This window comes from Eublepharis macularius, chromosome 5 (assembly GCF_028583425.1).
Source record: "Eublepharis macularius isolate TG4126 chromosome 5, MPM_Emac_v1.0, whole genome shotgun sequence".
NCBI classification, from domain to species: Eukaryota; Metazoa; Chordata; class Lepidosauria; order Squamata; family Eublepharidae; genus Eublepharis; species Eublepharis macularius.
This window is the reverse complement of record NC_072794.1, coordinates 24,201,718-24,217,859: the sequence shown is the minus strand read 5'-3', so window position 1 is coordinate 24,217,859 and position 16,142 is coordinate 24,201,718. Positions and strand designations below refer to the sequence as shown.

The window sequence follows — 16,142 nt, the reverse complement described above, 5'->3', positions numbered from 1 at the left end:
GGCGGAGTGAATGTAGTTTAGACTGACAGAGAGAGAGAAAGTTTTGAGTCAGAAGAAAGCAGGCTAGCTGTGTGCTGCCTGAATATGTTGAAGTGTTTTATGAGAGAAATATAACCTGTGTGGAACCTGAACTGAGCATGTTTGTGAAAGGACACTCAGTCAGGGAAAGAGAGGCCAGCTGTGTGCACACAAACTACCCAGAGGGTGTAAGGGGGAGATTAAAAGAAAAATCTACCCCCCAAAAGTAAAGGTCATAACACGCTTGATAGAATGGCTACAGAGTATTAGCAAGTACAGTATTTACTCAAATGCAAGAGTATATTTTTCCCCAGGTAAAAGGGAAGGGAATGCATTATATTTGCATAAAAGTTACAGTTATGTCCAATAATAATAATAAGGGGCTCATCTTACATTTGAAGTTGTCTTCCTTTCAAGTAATTATAGTATCTGTTATGACCAACAAAAAAAAATTTAACCCATAAATTAACCAAATGAATTGATCTGCTAGGAAATCCCAAACTCAGACTTTGCCTTATTTGAAAACTAACCTTAGAAAAACCACATTGATATCAAGGATTGTGAGGTTAACTGAGATAATGTATGTGTGGTGCATTGAATGCCTTAAGATCCTGTAAATGTACACCTACACACACCAAAACACACACTCTGGGTAGCATCTTCTGGATGTATTCCACTAGCAGAAGTGCTTTTCGGTACCAGAAAGAACCTTCCCCTCCATCTTGATTTATACGCTACATGAGAGGGTACATTTATTTAAGGATACTTCAGAAAATGTGCTTTTTAAATGGTATGGTTTAAAAACTTGCAGTCTTTGAACAAGTGTGGTGTTAAGACTTCTACTTCTTCATCAAGAACCAGCCTACGTAAGGAACTTATTCAGGAATGTCTTTCATCCCTTAAATACCTCCTGTGTGTTTCCTCTGCTTTTTCAAGGGAGCATGGCCAAGAGAGTAGCCATCGTTGGGGCGGGTGTGAGTGGACTGGCCTCTATCAAGTGCTGCCTGGAAGAGGGGTTGGAGCCCACCTGCTTTGAGAGGACCAGTGACATCAGGGGAGTGTGGAGGTACACGGTGAGCTGGAATGGCAGGCGTCCCTTGCACTGTCTTTGGGCCCACTAACCTCTGGTGGCATATCTGGGGGAGGGCAAATGAGGCTGCAGAGTGAGGGGGGCATTAAGTTGTTCAACTGCCATCTTGCTTGCACTGGAAAGTGCAAAAATTCAAATTTGAAAATCAAGTCAAAGTTTCATGTTCAAACATTTGCATGGCAACGTTTGAAATGTTGGCTATTTTTTTAGAAAAATGCTTGTGATTGTTCTGCCAACTGTCCTCCAGAGCCAATGCATTTAGAACAACTTTAACAGAACATATATAAACAACGACACATGTATTTTTCAGCTTCAGTACTAAGAACTGCGTACTATTTTTTTTTTAAATCACACAAAATGGCAACGGCATGTATCAAGAGGAATGGGTACAGTATCCTTTAGTGGTATGTAAAATGAGAATGCCAAATCATGATGACTGAAATTGTCATTATGGGCAAACTTGTTGGCCCCCTATGTGGATGTTAATAGCTGCTCCAAACTGCGTCATCCATAAATAAATATCTCTACATAATTGGGGAATACAAGTGTGTGGAAAAATATTATTTTGGAAATTAACCTAAATCTGGGGAGAGCTTGAGGAGGACTGAAGATGCCCCAGGAATACAGGACTCTGAGGACATCTTAGTTTTATTCTAAGGAAAAAAGGGGGAGAAGATAAGTCAATTTTTCAAGGCCCCGAGCTTAGAGAATCAAGGTGGGGCAATTTTTCAAGTGGGGGAATATCCAAATTGTTCTTTCTCCCTGATAGCTAATGTGCCCCAGTTTTATTCAATGGTAAATGGATTGTCTACCATTTTGTCTGTAAAAGCAGAAAAGGAGGGTTTTTTGGTTTGGTATCCTGCTTTTCTCCAAAGAGTTCACTGTGCTTTATGTTATCCTCCTCCTTCCCCTCAATTTGACCACAAAACAGTTAAAGCTGAGAGACAGTGGGTTGAATCCTATCTACTGTGAGGAGAACACTGTTCATGCAAGCAAACTTTGCTGGTTCCCTCTCCCACAGCATTTGGCATTGGGCCACGAGGGATGTACACTTAAGGGCTTATCGAGATGTTACAAGTGACGTGAGTCTTGTCAGGGGTATCCCAATATGGCTCACAACCACATGGGCATAGAGGGACTCAGTATTACAAAGTGTTCCATGACTTGAGGTGCAGCTTCCAGTCCTGCAAGGGTCGGGGGAGGAGGGATTTCAGGCTTCCCTTCCACACCATTTTCTCCAGTGGGAACAGCTGTGGGGTGTCCTGTTTGCCCTTCTTCAGGCTCCATGTGTTCTTTTTAAAAATTAATTTATTCAATATGGTGTCAACATTGAAAACTGCTCAATAAAAAAGTCTAAAAATAACAGAATAAGCTACATGACAACTGCTGAATTCAAACTCTCAGCATTATTAGACAGGCAATTAGAGAATTCCCAGATGTCAACAAATCATCAGAGCTCAAAAGTATGGATTTTTTGGAACCACATCTTGTTCAACAAGATACTCCACAACTGGGAGCCAAAATTCTTTGAAAGACCTTTGAGCTCTTTCCAAATTTGGCATAGTTGTACTACTTATAATTCTGCTATGAATAAAATATTCCCATAAGATGCCACATTTGTAGTTTCAGACCCTGTTTCTCCTTCCATTTTTTTGCAATTGCGATTCTAGCAATGGCTAGGAGAGTTGTGATTAGTGCAGCTTTTATTTTAGAGCAATTCAGCACCAGACAGTAAGATAACAAAACCGTTTTCTCTAAGGCTGGCAAATTAAATCCCATAATTTTCTTTATCTCCATTAAAATTGTCCTCAAAATAGTTGAATAATTGGGCATTGCCACCAGCAATGTAGAAAGTCACCCTCCTGACCACAGTCTTTCCAACATTTAACACTATTTGTTGGATTGATTCTATGAAGCCTAGTTGGGGTTAAATACCATCTGTGTAAAACCTTAAATGAATTAAAATGTATACTAAAATTTTTAGATTTATAATTTGGAGCATTTGCTGCCGGCAAAATTGGCAGAGAAAGGAAGCCTGGAGGAGCATTTTGTAAAAGCGAGTGTGGTTGTGAACCATGTTGGGCTAGCCCCAACACAGATGTTGTCCCTTTTAATGTTAGATAACCTCTCAAAGAACAACATAGGGAGCAAAAGTGGGTGATCTACATTTGAGGAAGGGAATTGATGAAGTTGCTCTCCTTATCTGTGGGCACAAGTGTCCAATTTGTCACCCACCCCTGTGAAATTCCCTCAAAATGTAAGTTCCAAATTACATGCAAGGCCAGAAGAAATAAGTATCTACACCCCCCTATATTTTAATTATCATTTAACTGGAATTTCTCTACTACTGAATGGCTCCAGACACATTCCATCTCTTCTGGGAAACCTGCTGCTGATTCATGCATTCTGAAGATGTGGTCTCATGTTCTTTGCCTCCCAGAGCATGCAGATCTAATTTGGATCACTGCAGCAGTGCATTGTAGTTAAGCCTTTATTCTTCTTTCACCATTTTCCCAACCTGGAATGACTCCAGGGAGCCTCTATTTGCCCATTCGAGAAGTTTAAATGTCCTGAATGTGAATGTTCCCAGTGGGGTAAATATCAACTTCATAAGGCCATTTCAGGCCAGGAAAACAGTAGAAAGGAAGGAAGCCTTAGGCATTCTCTCCCTCTGCACGCTGTCCTCCCTGATCCAAATTGTTCTCCCAGATGCTGGGAAGGTACAGTACTCAAGAACATGTCATTATAACATATGTCTTGGTAGAAACTGTAGTACTGTATAGGGGCTGGAGGATCCTCACGAATCTATAATTCTGCTATTCAACTTGGTATAGACATGTTGTGGAAAAGAAACTTTGAGTCAAGCTACAAGTGACACAGTTCACATGGCAGGTCCATGCAAGTTTACTTGGGAAGTGTAGTCAGAGACTCCTTCCCATAGCAAATGCGGAGGTGGTGAAGCTCCAGCTGCTTGGTTTCTCTCCTCTCCCCTGCCTGCTCCCAGGTGCTGGGGGGGGGGGGGGTTCCGCAAGGAGGCTGAGCTGTGGCACCGATGTCTGGCTGGTTGGCAGCTGGGCTGTGGCAGTTGCGGGGCTGCTCCTTCCTTCCTTCCTTCCTTCCTCGCTAGCAGGAGCTGGGGCTCCTGTGCATGTACGTGGACAGACATGCCTGCTGCAGGGTTGGGAGAGCGGTGGCAGGGTGGGACAAGGATGGAGCCAGGTGAGCCAGGTGAGTGAGCATTGTGCTCTGCTCTCCTGTCAGGAGGTGCCCAGCAACTGCGCTCCAGCCCTGTTCAGCTCCACCGGGCCATGGGAGGAGGGTCGCACACTGCCCTCTGCTGCCACCACTCATCCTAGCCAGGCCATGTGAGTGCAGCATTGTGCTCTGCTCTCCTGTCAGGAGGCACCTGGCAACTGCGCTCCAGCCCTGTGCTGCTCCACCGGGCCATGGGAGGAGGGGCATACACTGCCCTCTGCTGCTTCTCCCTCACTGCTGCCCATCTAGAAGGTGCTACTGCGCTCCTGCTGCCACCGCTCATCCTAGCACAGGCACAGGGCATATAAAGGATGGCTGAAGTTTCGCAGCTGCCACATCTCTCCGACTGCACTTCCCAGCTAAACTTGCGGGGCCAATCAAGTGTGCTTCATGTGAACTGCGTTACTTGTAGTTTGACTCTTTAAGAACAGATAACTATCTTTGAAACCATCATGCTTAAGAAATAGTATGAAACCAATATGCTTCATCTAATAATAAAAGTTTATTTTAGGTTTTTTTGTTCACCCTTCTGAACATGGGTTGTTGTTTTTTTAAATCCACCCCAGAATATATGTATTTCCTATATTTCCCATTCCTATTCTCAGGGCCACTTAGTCTCACAAAAGAGCCTGATATTCGGTCACATTATTCAGGGGGAAATTTAAATTAACTAGTTTGGAATATAATTCCTGGTGGCAGCATTATCTACCAGAAGGTGTAAGAAGAAGAGGGTTAAAGGCAAAACATAATTACATGACAGAATGGGAGTTGTGACACTCATGTTAAGGGATATCCCTAAAAAGGTAATTAAATTGATTGTGAGAAAATTCTTTCTGTGTTGCTGTTGCATGGACAGGAACATGTGGAAGAGGGAAGACCCAGCATGTACAAATCTCTGGTTAGTAACACTTGTAAGGAGATGTCGGCCTTCACAGACTTCCCCTTCCCGGAAGATTTTCCAGTCTTTTTACCCCATGCTAAGTTCCTGGAATATCTGCGTCTGTACACAAAACACTTCAATCTCTGGAAGTATATTCAGTTCCAGGTAAGTGGTTGTGGCTTTGCTTCAACTCAAATTTGGACTCAAAGGTAATTAAAAAAAAAATCAGTGTGTTTCAATGTGTGTGCCTTAGTTTATTGCAACTCAAACACAAACACTCACAGAGGACTACCAATGTCATCCTAAGCAGAGTTAAACCTTTCTGACCCCGGTGACTCCTATGAACTTAGAAGGGTGTAACTCTGTTTAGGACCACACTACAAATTTTGCATGATCACCAAGCATGTTATCCATACTAGAAATTACTAGTAAAATTATTTCTAGGGAGCAGTGCTGGTCCAACTGAAAACAAAAGCTATGGAGGGATATCTTTTATTAAGACCATCCAAAAGCTAGCATGCTGTTTTATGTCATTTTCGTTGCTCTTTTAAAAAGGTATTATGTGACGTTTACTGATTACATGCAAACAGCTATAAAAGCATCTACCAAAAAAGTATTTTTATTCCAGGGAATGCTGTCTGTGTGATGTTTCTTCATTCTTTAGAGGACAACCTGTCCTTCTTAACTATGGCTAGGTTTGCCAGGTCCCTATAACCTCCTGGCAGGAGGTGGGGGACCTAGCACTTACCGTGTGCCTCCAGCAAGGGTAGCTTCAGGAAGACAAGTCATCTTGACCCACCGGGATTGTGCCTAGTGCCAGCGGCGGGCGATCTCTGGAGGGCTTGCCCCATCCTGCCTATTACCAGAGATCAGCAGACAAGGAGGAAACCCCCCCAGAAGATCATCCACCACTGGTGGGCACTTGGGAAGCCTAAGTGTAAGCTTCTTTCTTTCTTTCTTTCTTTCTTTCTTTCTTTCTTTCTTTCTTTCTTTCTTTCTTTCTTTCTTTCTTTCTTTCTTTCTTTCTTTCTTATTTGTTTATTTGTTTATTTATTTATTTATTTATTTATGTCATTTATAGTCCGCCTTTCTCACTGAGACTCAAGGTGGACTACAAAGCGTGAGATTAGTACAATCAGTATCGGGAACATTTCCATACAGCATCAAGGACTTTTCTATACAGTGTTAAGGACATTTCCACAACAATGTCATAGGATTTTACAAAGACCTAGCATTAGGAAAGCTCCAATACAGAGTTAAAGAATTGCTGAAACAGAATAGAATCAATTCTAGGACTGATATTAGATAAAATGAAGTACAGGTAGTATAAGAGTACATATTCAAGCAACGGATAATATGCAAGGCAACGTAGTGGTGAAGTCTGTGGTCCCTAACTCATTAGCGAAGCATTTGAGACCCCTCCCTATAATGCTTCCCTTCGATCTGAGTAAATAGCCTTTTTGAATAATTCTGTTTTGCATCATTTGTGGAAATCCAGGAGAATGAGGGCTCTCCTGACCTCTTCAGGCAGACCATTCCATAGGGTGGGGGCTACCACAGAGAAAGCCCGCATGTGGGTTGCTGTTGATTTCGCCCATGTGCAGGCTGGCACCTGAAAGAGACCCTGTTCAGATGAACGAAGCTGCCATGGAGGGACATAAGGAGTGAGATGATCTTGTAGGTATGGTGGGCCAAGGCCATGAAGAGCTTTGTATGTAATAACCAATACCTTGAATTGAGCATGGTAACTGATAGGTAGTCAATGGAGTGACTGTAGAATGGGAGTGATGTTCATGCTCCTGCTAACCATCGAGCCACAGCATTTTACACCAATTGGAGCCTCCTAGTTAACTTAGATGGGAGACCAATATATAGTGCATTATAATAGTCAAGTTTTGATGTTACCACCGCATGGATCCAGGTGGCCAGGTCGGCCGTGTCAAGGTAAGAAGCCATCTTCCAGGCTAGAGTGAGATTGTAGTCAGCATTTTTTGCGGCTGCCTTAACTTGTTTTTCTAGTAGTAGCGCTGGATCCAGTATAACCCCTAGGCTCTTAACCGAATCTGCAAGGGTCAGACGAACTCCATCGAAAATGGAGAGTACAATGTCTTTCAAGATCTCTGCCTTCCCAATGCAATGGTTAGAGGATGGAAATCCAGATTATATAGGGAATGTATCATGGAATTGATGTAGAAATTGAACAATAAGGAAGCAAGTACGCAGCTCCCTTATTGGGAGCAAGTACGCAGCTCCCCCCCACAACTTGTTTCACACCCTCCTAACTGGCACTTTGTGGGTTGCATCTTACTGATAGCTGATTATCCTCATAAAGGGCCCGTATGAGGCCAACAATCTGCAATCTATTACAGACTCTTCAAGTTTTATCCAAGGTCTATTGTGCGAGATGCTATCAAACGCCATTTTGTAATCAACAAAAGCTGCATACAAATCTCCTGGTGTCCTAGCTGTATATTTCTCTACTAGATGCTGCAAAAGCAAGCATTGGTCCATCATAGATCGGCTACTTTTAAATTCAGCTTGTTCTTCTGCTAATATATTTTCCCTGTCTATCCAGTCTCAAAGTTTCCAAAACAAATGTCCGGCATACAGTTTTCCCACCACGCTGAGCAAGCTAATGAGTTGATAGTTAAAAGGGTCTGATCTTGCCTCTTTCTTATATATTGGGATAATGACTGCCATGCCTCAGTCTCTAGGAAACGTACCTGTTTGGTCAATATAAGTGAAAAGAGTTGCTAACACCAGGGCCCACCAGTCCACATCTGACTTTACTCCTGTGGGATTAGATCACTTCCAGGGGCCTTCCCCAGCTTTATCTGAGCTATAAGTCTCTTAACTTCTACAACTGTGACTTGTGGCCGTGATAAAAGCATGTCAATATTAGTTTCATGGCACTGCATCTGTGATGTCTCAGCCATGTACAATGCATAGAAATGGTCTTCCCAAATTTTCACAGCAATCTCACAAGAAAATTTGAGGCCTTCTAGAGAGAGGCCTTCCAAAACTATTTTCCAAAAGAGTGAGTCATTTTTAAGTTTTGCAGCCAGGCTGAAATGTAACCAAGTCTTTTTAAGTGTCTCTCTTTTTTCATTTTAATTCAGTTTTTATATTGCTGCTTTCAGGCACGTAGTTCTGGTGGCATTGATGGCAGGTTCTCAGACTTGTAACTGTTGTACATATCTGTTATCTGTTTTTTGGTTATTCGACATTCATGATCAAACCATGAAGGAAAATAATCTTTAAGTTCCTGAGACCATTGGTTGGTTTATTAGGGAGGCATATGTCCAGCCACCCATTAATAATTTGCTCATAGCATTCTAAGATGGTGTCCAGGTTGGAATTTGTGATCAGTTCATTACAAAGTTGGCTAATCCCTTCTAAGAGTTTTGTTTGATCATCGAATTCTTTGATAGTTGGAAGCTTGTAACAGTTCTACCTCAAATGTCATGGTTAAATGAAATGGGGAATGTTGGAACTTAAACAATACATTGATTGATAGATGATCGCTATCTAGTCGAGATTCAACTCTTAAGAAAACTACATGTTCTAACAAGTTGTGTGAAACAAGAGCATAACCAATTGTGACAATCAATTGTGCTGGCTCCTCAGTTTGAGCAAAAGGTAAATTCGCTAGATAAGTCTCCTTTGACAGAACCATTCAGCATGAAGAGGTATAACCTATTAGCTAGTTTTGCTAGGTGCATTCCCTTCCAATTTGATTTAAAATCTTTGGAATGTCTAGGGAAGAGAAGCAGTGAGGAGTCTTCCTCTGGAGGCATGGCTTTGTAAGTTGAGTATAGAGACTCAGTGGAACAACCAGTTCTAGCTAGGGGTGTGCACTCTGCACTAGGGACAAGCCACTTCAGGTTCAAGTATTTAAGCTGCTCTTTAAATATGCTCTGTAAATATTCGGAGCACACCGAAGATCAAAGCAGGACTTCCCACAGGTGTTTTCATCTGATGGGAGGGGGGAAGAGGGAGTTCTCTCTTCCCTCCTCCCATTGGATGAAAAAGCCCGGTGGAGTTTTGAAAGCTCAAAGCAGCCCTGAAAAGAGCAGCTTTGAGCTTTTAAAACTTCCAGGCTGGCTTTTTCATCCAATGGGAGGGAACTCCCTCTTCCCCCCTGCCACAGGGTAAGAATGCCCAGTGGAGTTTTGAAAGCTCAAAGAAGCCCTGAAAAGAGCAGCCCTGAAAAGAGGGAACTTCCTCCCCCCCCCCCCCCACTGCTTCTCTACAGAAAGCTTTCCGAAGCGTTCCGAATTGCTTCGGAAAGCTTTGCTTCGGGATTCCCTAATTGGCTCAGCAATTCTGGGGCCAATTCATGAACTCCTGAATCTATACAAATTGGGCCCTATTCAGATTAAAAACCCAAATAGGAAACCCTAGTTCTAGCATTAAAATCACCAGCGACCAGAAACAAGGTACGAGGAAATTTCAATAGCAAACCTGCTATGAAGTTTTCTAGGCTGGTCCAAATCTCCTGAAGTTTGAACTTGTCATGAGAAAGAGGTATGTACACATTATCAACCAGAAGATGGAAATTCTGAAATTGAACCACCTGGGCCTGAGCATAGTGGGCATCATGTCCTATTTCTGTCACTGTGGCTTGTGATTTTGTGAAGGAACCTTGACTCCCATAGCAGGAGATTGGGAACCTGGCACCTACCTTTCAGAGCCTTGAGTCCTTTTCTTCCAGCTTGCATGATGGCATTAATTCCAGGAAGTGACATCATCACATGGGGGTCAAAGGTTGGCTGGGAACGTACCTGCGAGCTCGATCAGCCCACTGTAGGGCACGATTCAGCCTGAAACGAGCCCGCTGCAGGGCACGTTTCGGCCCGAATTGGGCCACTGTGAGCATGGGAGAATGCCGTGCCACCCAGGAGTGCACTGCACTCCCGGGGGGGGGGGGGGTGCACCACAGGGAGCATGACCCCACTGGCCATGTAAGTGGGCACGGGGGGAAGGGTGGGAGCAGGGGATCCCTGCCCCAGGCGGGTGAATGGCACCCTACATAAGTCCCACTTCAGAAGTAAAGTTTTCTTTTAAAAGGAGACAGAACCCAATAATGGCATATTTATGAAATCTTAGCTCCAGATCCAAGGTGGCTTCTCTTCTAGCACAGAGAAGTGTTTTTTCTTTAAAAGGACTTGTTGAATAACAGAAAAGATTATGATGGCACACAGTGACAGTTCATAGATTGGGACTAAATTCTTTGTAGGAGAAAACTAGGTGATGTATCCTCATTGCAATGGCAAGGCAGAAATGCAGAATGAAGCTTGTTAGCAGACCAGATCTGGGCCTAAGAGCTTTGAGAATCCACTACTAGATTTAGGGATTGGTTGAGTATGAGGGGCCTTACAATAAGAAAATGTTTAGATTGTATTTTTTCTTTTCTTTACCTTTGATTATAAGTATTTCTATTTATGTATTTTTATTTTTAGTTTTTTAACTGTGAGAATAATAAATATTTTTATCATATGGAGCCTCCTAAATTGACATAGGTTAGGGCCTAATCATGACATGTTATCATCTGGCCCTGCTAGAATCCTCAGACTCCTCGGTAGACTCGGCTCGTTTATCCTATTTTTTTAAATTACCTTTACAACTAAGCTCTATGCTTAGGTGAAACAAAAGAAAAGAAAAGGAAGAGTCATAGCTCTTTATCTCAGTGTTAAGAAGGCTCTGTGCAGAGGATGGACCCATACCTATTACCCACAGCTGCAGAGTTTTTTTTTCACCCACACTTGAGTGTGATGGTGGGCTCTGCTCCAACTGCATCCATCCCATTCAGTGCCATGGCATAGCACAGGGATCTTCAGCCTTCTTAATCTTGTTAAACCTGTAAGGACTCTGGGAATTTTGACAACAGAAAATGGACAACATTTGAGCAGTCAGAGAACTTGAGGAAGATTCCACAAAATATTGAGGTTCCAAGTTCCAACCCTTTTGATAGAGGCAGCTGTTCGCAAATGGGTGTCCCCTTTACCCACAGAGCGGATGACTCCTGGACTGGTATCTGAAGTGTTTCTTTCGTATGTTGAAGTGCAGGAAATCCAGGACTGGCTCTTTGCTTTGAGAAAGAGCTGCTTCAGAGAAAAACAAATGGGCTCATGGAAGCACATTGGCAGATGCCATGGTGCCCATGAGCACCACATTGAGGTTCGCTGGCACAGCAGCATAGCAAGCAGATTGTCTCGATTGCCAAGAAATTTTCAGGGTAATCCAGGGAGTCTGGCATGTGGATGGGTAAATGTAACTCTTTCACGCCCTTTTTACATATGCAGTTAAATGTTCTTTCACTGTTTGAAAATATGCCTGTCACTTCAGTAAAAACCAGGGCTGATTCCGCACGGCTTACCTGAAGCCAGAATGTTGCAGGATGTTGCAGAACATGCCAGCAAAAACGCGAAAGATTGTGTTTTCTCGCGCGAGTTTTGCACTACATCACAAACTAAATCCAGTTGCATACATTTGTGAGCCCACTGCTTTCTGGATTCAACAACACAATTTCTCAAAATGTTTCAGACTACAGTGATCAGCATAAAGAAGTGCCCCGACTTTTTGACTAGTGGCCAGTGGGATGTCATCACAGAGACCAATGGGAAGCAGAAGTCGGCCGTCTTTGATGCAGTGATGGTTTGCGTTGGTTTAGTCACTGAGCCCTCGCTGCCCCTCAACTCTTTCCCTGGTACAGTCAATGTTGGATTTCCCTCTGTTTGGTCCTGATATTCATAAAGCTCATCCATGTGTCTGGCAAAAAGAACAACAGAAGCACCTTCATGTTGTTCCCATCTGTTGCGTCCTCTTATGCAAAGATGATTTTGTCATTTCTTAGAAGAGGCTTTTTAAAGTGTGGATTGTTTATGCGCAGTGTTATATATGTGTTTCTCCCAGGACTGCAGTTCAAAGATGTTAACAAACTCATTAACACTTTATGGTGTGTATGTAGTGTCTAATGTCTGACTACACTCCCATAAACAAAATAGCTACACACAGAAAACTCATATGTTGGCAACAAAGCTAAGGCTAACACATTTGGGACTGACATATTCATTTTCTATGTGCAGGGAAATTGTTATTGTTATTGTTGTTGTTGTCATTAAATAGATGCAAATGTGTGCGTGCTTGTGCTCTACCACTCCAGTCATATTAGTAGCCTTCCTCAGGCCCAAGGAGTCTTCCTCCAGTAGCTTCTGGAAGAAGGCTTCCAATTTGACAAAGCAGAGGGGTAGGATACAAGCTCATGGTTCATCTTACTAGGCTTAGGCTGCTTTTGTTTCAAGTTTCCTTCTGTTTCTACATAGGTATAGACAAGTTTAATGGGCAGTATTTCCATAGTCGGGACTACAAAACCCCAGAGGTATTCGCAGGTAAAAATGTCCTTGTGATTGGCATGGGGAATTCAGCTGTCGAAATTGCCGTGGAAGCCACTCGCACAGCAAAAAAGGTACTTTTCTTCTCAGTTACTTTGTGATTTGGAATTGGACTACACTACCCTATCTTCTTAAGCTTTGGAAAGGGGGAACAGAGTTCCACTTCTCTTAGCAATCTTGTAAAGAATCAGAATCCATCAAGAATCTTAATTCCCCATTCTAGTGAAAGGGTGAATAAAAGGATGTCTTTCTTGTCTCTGGATCTTGCCTTGTGATTGAGTTTGGAAGTAATCCTAAGAAGATCTAGTGGGAAGTAAGTCTCATATCATTAATTGGGGCTTACTCTCACCAAAGTGTCTTTAGGATTGCAACCTGTGTCATGTAAGAGTTGTGTGTAGACATGGGCATGAACCAAAAAAATTTAACGAACCAGCGGTTCACGGTTCAATGCCAACGACGATCCCGAGGTCACGAACCGCAACGAACATTTTCCGTTGCTGAACCAGTTCGCAGTTCATGGGGTGTGGAACGGCCCCCGTGGCACTTAGAGAGCCCATATTCCCGGGGAGTGTTTTGCAAGCTCTCCTACAGCCATCACCCAAGTTTGGACAAGATTGCAGAAGGGATCTTGGAGTTATACCCTCTCCAATCCAAGGCTCCCAGGAAACTCCCACAAAAATCCAAGCTCAATTATACTCTCAGTCTCTCTCCCCAAAGGCTAGCAAGTGGCAAGCAAGAGCTCTGTCCCACTCCACTGCTCACTGAAAGTGAAACCCAGCCTGGGAGCCCACAGGTATTTATAAGCACAGGTCCCATTGAGCAACGCAGGAGGTCTGTGTTTGGCTGTCAGAGCTGCCTATCAGAGTTTGCAGGGATGAGATTGGATTGCCCATGGCTACAGAACACCCCCTTCCCCCTCCCTTCCCTGGGTGTCTTCTCCCAACTTGTAACCGCTTTGCAGCTCCGTGGTTGGAAGGAAGACCTGCTGATCAAGATAAGCTGGGCTTCCATTCGGGTTTCCAGGGTGACAGAAGGAGCGCAGACAGAGTTCAGGCATTCCCCTGGCTCCGTTGCTAGGGGAATTGATTGCTGGCGCCTGAGTGTCTGGCTTCCCGAACCGCGGCCAAACGCACCGAACCAGCCTTCTTCCGGACGCTGGTTCGTTGGCCGTGGACAATCACAAACCACCAGATCGCAATCGTGCAATCGCCAATTTCGTGGGTTTTTGCAGTTCATAATGCGGTTCGTGCCCATCTCTAGTTGTGTGTATGTGCTCTGTGTGTGTACATGGGAGTCATATGCAAGTGTGTGCAGTTCTGGTTTAATTCTTTGATACAATCTTTTTTTTTTTTTTTAGAAAAATTTTTTATTGGGTTAGAGCATTATTATTTTTACATTACATTCAATTTTCCCCTAATTTTTCGTTTCTAACCCCCTCCCTTTCCCCCCCTTTTGTTGACTTCCAACAGCTTTCCTACCCTCTGTCCCTTTTCCCTTACTTCTATTAAATTCCTCTGTCTAAAACAAATATACATTCTCCATTATATTAAGCAGTACATCTTTGACTCCTTTACTTATTATACACCCAAACTGTACGTCTTTAAATAAACAATTTATCCCATTTTCCAGTTTTGAATATTTCTATATATCATAAACCTATATATCACAAACCATAAAAATTTCCCATATTCAAATCAAACAATTTGATTTGTTCTCTATATGTTGCTCATTTCATCTTTTTATGGTAATTCTATATAGCTCATCACATAATCAATCAATTTAACTCTTCTATGCATTCAGTTTGGTGCATATAAATCTTATCAAAGAAAGAAAATATTGTTAATTACTCAATCCTCATGTTTAAACCTTATCATTAATTATTCTCTATCCATATTCTATCAATTAATCTTTACATATCTATATATATCTCAATCAATTAATCTAACTGCTTATAAATTCACATTTCTCTTCCTCCCCCGGTAAAGTCACCCCTCTCTTTTATACTTTTATTATACTTCAGTAGTTCTCAAACTGCCACAGTTTTCCTCCCACCTCCCATTTCTTCTCCAGATATTGTTTCAGCTTCTCCCAGTCTGTGTTAAACTGCCCTGAGTCCAGATCTCTCAGTTTTCTTGTCATCTTGTCCATTTCAGCCATGTACAGCAATTTGTAGATCCAATCTTCAATAGTTGGCACTTCTTGTACTTTCCATTTCTGCGCATACAAAAGTCTAGCTGCTGCAGTCATATAAAATATCAACGTCCTATGATGGGCTGGAATTCCCTCCATTCCCAAGTTTAGCAGCAGGAGTTCTGGGTTCTTATTTATTTGAAACTGTAAAATTTCACTCATTTCTCTTATTATTTCCCCCCAGAACTGCCTAGCTACCTCACACGACCACCACATGTGATAGAGGGAGCCCTCATGCTTCCTACATTTCCAGCATTTATTTGAAGTGTTCAAGTTCCCTAGCGCAATCTTCTTTGGTGTCATGTACCAACGATAAATCATTTTGTAGATGTTCTCTTTAATATTAGTACATGTCGTTATCTTCATTGTAGTTTTCCACAAGTATTCCCATGCCTCCATTGTTATTTCTTTATTGAAATTTATAGCCCATTTCACCATCTGTGTTTTATCTATCTCATCCTCAGTATACCATTTCAACAGTACTTGGTATACCTTGGATATTCTTTTCTTGTCTTCTTTAAAAAGGGTCTGCTCTAGTTCCGAATTCTCTGTTCGTATGCCCCCTTTTGCAGAGTCCGAGTTGTATAAGTCTCTAATCTGTCTATACTGGAACCAATCATAGTTAGGTGATAGTTCCTCTTGCGTCTTTATTCTAAGTTTAGATACTTCAATTTTAGTTATATCTTTGTATGTTAAACATTGTTGTTCATTATCAACAGCTCTCGGGTCTATCACCTCATACGGAACCACCCACAAGGGAGTTCCTTCTTGTAGGTAAGTTCTATACTTCTTCCAGATTGTATATAAACTTCTCCTTACAAAATGATGCAGGAACATCGAGTTGACCTTTACTTTGTCATGCCATAGGTATGCGTGCCATCCAAAAAAATTTTTATATCCCTCTAGGGCTAATAGTTTCTTATTCTTTAGTGTCATCCACTCTTTTAACCAAACTAGGCAGATTGCATCATGATAAAGTCTCAGGTTGGGCAGTTGCATTCCGCCTCTTTCCTTTGCATCTTGTAAAACTTTCACTTTCACTCGAGGCTTCTTGCCTGCCCAAACAAAATCTGATATTTTCCTCTGCCATTTTTCAAATTGTTTAGAGTCTCTGATGATTGGTATTGTCTGTAGCAAAAACATTACTCTTGGTAGCACATTCATCTTAACTGCTGCAATCCTACCCAACCATGACAAGTTCAATCTATTCCATTTGATCAAGTCTCTCTCTATCTGAGTCCATAATTTTTCATAATTATTCTTGAACAAATCTATATTTTTTGCAGTCAGCTCAACTCCCAAGTATTTCACCTTA

General features: G+C 42.3%; 1 protein-coding gene across 2 annotated transcripts in view; it reads left to right on the top strand.

The window, feature by feature from the left end:
* Positions 1-956: 956 nt before the first annotated feature.
* The window catches only part of LOC129330085 (flavin-containing monooxygenase 1-like), a 34,172-nt gene continuing 18,986 nt past the window's right edge, over positions 957-16,142 (top strand). The window contains exons 1-4 of one of the 2 annotated variants that reach the window (XM_054979970.1): positions 957-1,091; positions 5,220-5,408; positions 11,790-11,952; positions 12,569-12,711. In XM_054979970.1, the coding sequence (XP_054835945.1) occupies positions 960-1,091; positions 5,220-5,408; positions 11,790-11,952; positions 12,569-12,711 (627 nt within the window). In that variant the 5' untranslated portion in view covers positions 957-959. The remainder of the gene's footprint in view (positions 1,092-5,219; positions 5,409-11,789; positions 11,953-12,568; positions 12,712-16,142) is intronic. The other variant, XM_054979969.1, reaches the window with a different exon arrangement.